At 46.7% G+C, this 2,947-nt stretch overlaps 1 protein-coding gene across 1 annotated transcript; it reads right to left on the bottom strand.

The window, feature by feature from the left end:
• Positions 1 to 1,070: 1,070 nt before the first annotated feature.
• PHALS_01325 (polyprotein) lies at positions 1,071 to 2,007 on the bottom strand (the record flags this gene model as incomplete). The annotated part of the gene is made up of 3 exons (XM_024715700.1): positions 1,071 to 1,303; positions 1,379 to 1,598; positions 1,660 to 2,007. The coding sequence occupies 3 exons, from the start codon at positions 2,005 to 2,007 to the stop codon at positions 1,071 to 1,073; spliced, it is 801 nt and encodes a 266-aa protein (XP_024581372.1).
• Positions 2,008 to 2,947: the final 940 nt, after the last annotated feature.

Genomic DNA, 2,947 nt, shown 5'->3' with positions numbered 1-2,947 from the left:
CTTCCGCTGAACTTGGCGCAACCATCCGCTGATATTTCGACTTGAATACCACCGGTGTGCTCGCAATCATGACCATAAATCCCGAGACCGAACGTCTGTCATCGGTGTTGCTGCCCCAATCTGCATCCGAGAATTTAGCTCATTGTCTTCAAGTACCTTACCACTCGAATTGCTGCGCTCCAATGTCGTAGTCCTGGTTTCTCCAAGAATCATGATCGCTGTGTTACCATCTTAGCAATATCCGGTCAAGTACATGTCGTTATGTACAGCAAGCATCCAATCAAAGAGCTATAAGGCTTGGATCGCATTGGCGACCGTTCCTCTTCCGTTGTTGGTGACTGCTTTGATGACAGCTTCAATCCTGACGCGCATTGGTTATCCACGCTCTTGGCATCTTGTTGACCGAATCACTTGACCACGTCGCCGATGTAGCGAGTCTGCTTGATCATCAAATTTCCACTGACCTATCGTGATCGATTTCCATACCCAAAATTAATTCTGCCTTACCCAACTCCTTCATCTTGGAAGCATTCTTGAGTATGTCCTTGACTTGATATATTTCTTCGCTGGTTTGATGCGATAATCATGTCATCCACATATAGTCCAGCGTAGACAAACCTTTTTATTCGTGCTCTTGACATAAACACATTGATCTGCCCCGCAACTCTTGAAGCCATTCCTCACGTATACACGATGAATCGTCTTGTTCCAAGCACTTGCTGCTTGTTTTTATCCGTCGATAGCCTTGTTTAGTTAACAAATGTATCCTTGATCATTGTTGACACCTAGCGGAATTTTCATTGAACCGTTGTCCGTCAATACACACTGTTGAGAAAAGCCGTGTCGACATCCAGCTGTTCCATTTGATAGTCGCATTCAGCACATACTGCAAAAATTATCCGGATTGAATTCATGTTGGCAATAAGTCTCGATAAAGGCGACGCCATGCTCTTGCTTAAATCCTTTCGCGACCGGTCGTGTCTTGTATCGCACAACATCGCCATTTTGATCACGCTTCGTGGCAAATATTCATCGTGATTCAATTGTGCGTTCAATCTTTTCTCGTGGCTTTAATGTCCACGTTTGATTTTTGTATGAAAGCAAAGCTCAGCATTCATTGCTTCACGCCATTTCATCGCATCGTCGCTTGCCAATGCTTGAGCATAAGTAGTTGGTAGGTCCGTACTATCATCAATGCAAACAGCGTAGGCAAGATCAGCTTTTGCAATTAGTCCATCCTCGTCAATCATAGCCCCGTTCAAAGTCGTTGGACCTTCACTGCTTTCCTCCGACTCTTCGACATCTTAGCCGCTCCTTGTCATCAGTACCGGCTCACGTCCTGCTCTTGTTCGCTCCACTTCACGCCGAAACACCAAACGATTTTCGTGCTGCAATTGGGTCGATTGATGATACTCCATAATCTCAAGTCTGTTTTGTACAGGGCTCTCAGAAGGCATTTGTCGCTGTACATTGATGCTTGGCGCGTGATCCATATCATCCATTTCGACAACAGCAGCTGGCTTTTCGACAGCTTTCATCGGATCGTCCGAAACTGGCTGTCGATCCACTTGATGCTTAACCTTGACTTCATCACCATCCTTCATTACTCGAATGATTCGTTCCAGGCTTGACTTCTTGCGTGTCGTAAATGCCGCCCACCTCATGCTCATCCAACTTCACAGAGCGAGTCACATAAATTTTGGTAATCTCCAAGTCAAACACGCGATAGCCCTTGACATTCTCTGCGTTGACGAAGATCATACACTTGAAGCCATTGGGTTCCAGCTTGGTCCGTTTCACATCGTCAGTGTGAGCGTAGCCGTGCAAACCAAACACGCGCAAGTGATCCATTTGAGGCTTCATCTTGTATACCAGCTCGAAGGGTGTGATGTCTAGATGGGCCGTATTGCTGGAGCGTTTAATTAAATAAACTGCTGTGTTTACCGCTTCCGCCCACCATCCCGTCAAGACGCTCTTGTCATGTAACATGCTGCGGGCCTTCTCCATAATAGTCCTGTTCATACGCTTCGCCACTCCATTCTGCTGAGGGCTGTATGTTGGTGTACAATGCCGTTCTGTTGACATATTCCAGCCATTTTCTTGTTTCAAAATTCGGTTCCGTTATCAGATCATAAACATTGTAGTCGCACACCCCATTAGTACTTGTAAAGCGTCAGAATCCTTTGAACCTGCCAGCCACTTCACTTTTGCTCTCGATTATAGAATTCGCCACATAACATGAAATATCATCCACAAATGTAAGAATGTACTTGGCGCTACCCTTCGAGGTAGTCCTCATAAGCCCCGTGACATCTGTGTGTACGCATTCCAGCACACGTGTCGTTTTGGTCATCGAGCGAGATGGAAATGCCGCGGCTGTTTGCTTGCCCTTTAAACACCCAGCACACAATGTTTCCTCATTTTGCTTGATTGCTGGAATTCCTTTTGTTGAACGTTGTGTCTTGACCAGCACGTCCTTGCTGGGGTGTCCCACGCGAGCATGCCAAAGCTCCCACTGATTTTCAGCCCCAGCATATTCAGCGAGACATGCTTCCTCTTGCTCAGAGTCAAGCAAATACGACTTCCCGACTCTTGTACCTTACGCAATCGCTTGCTTCTTGTTCCAGATGACGCAAGACGACCGAGAGAACTCCAGACTCATACCACGCTTTGCAAGCTTGCCAACGGTTAGTCATCTTCTGTCGAGTCCGGGAATGTGCAGAAATTCCACCATGCAAATACCCTTGTCGTCCAATCCAGTCAGTTTCACCGCGTCAGCTCCTTAAACGAGCAACTTCTTCCCATCTGCAACCGTAACTTCAATGCTAGCTTCAAGGCCTTTGTAATCAAGTCCTTCTTGTGTGAGGCCATGTGGGAAGTTGCCCCACTGTCAATCAGCCATCCTGATGATTTCCTTCACCAACAGCAAACACCATGTCGTCGCTGT

Source organism: Plasmopara halstedii, assembly GCF_900000015.1.
Source record: "Plasmopara halstedii genome assembly, contig: Scaffold_1343, whole genome shotgun sequence".
NCBI lineage: Eukaryota > Oomycota > Peronosporomycetes > Peronosporales > Peronosporaceae > Plasmopara > Plasmopara halstedii.
Note: the sequence above shows the minus strand (reverse complement) of the source record. Positions and strands in the feature narration are given on the sequence as shown.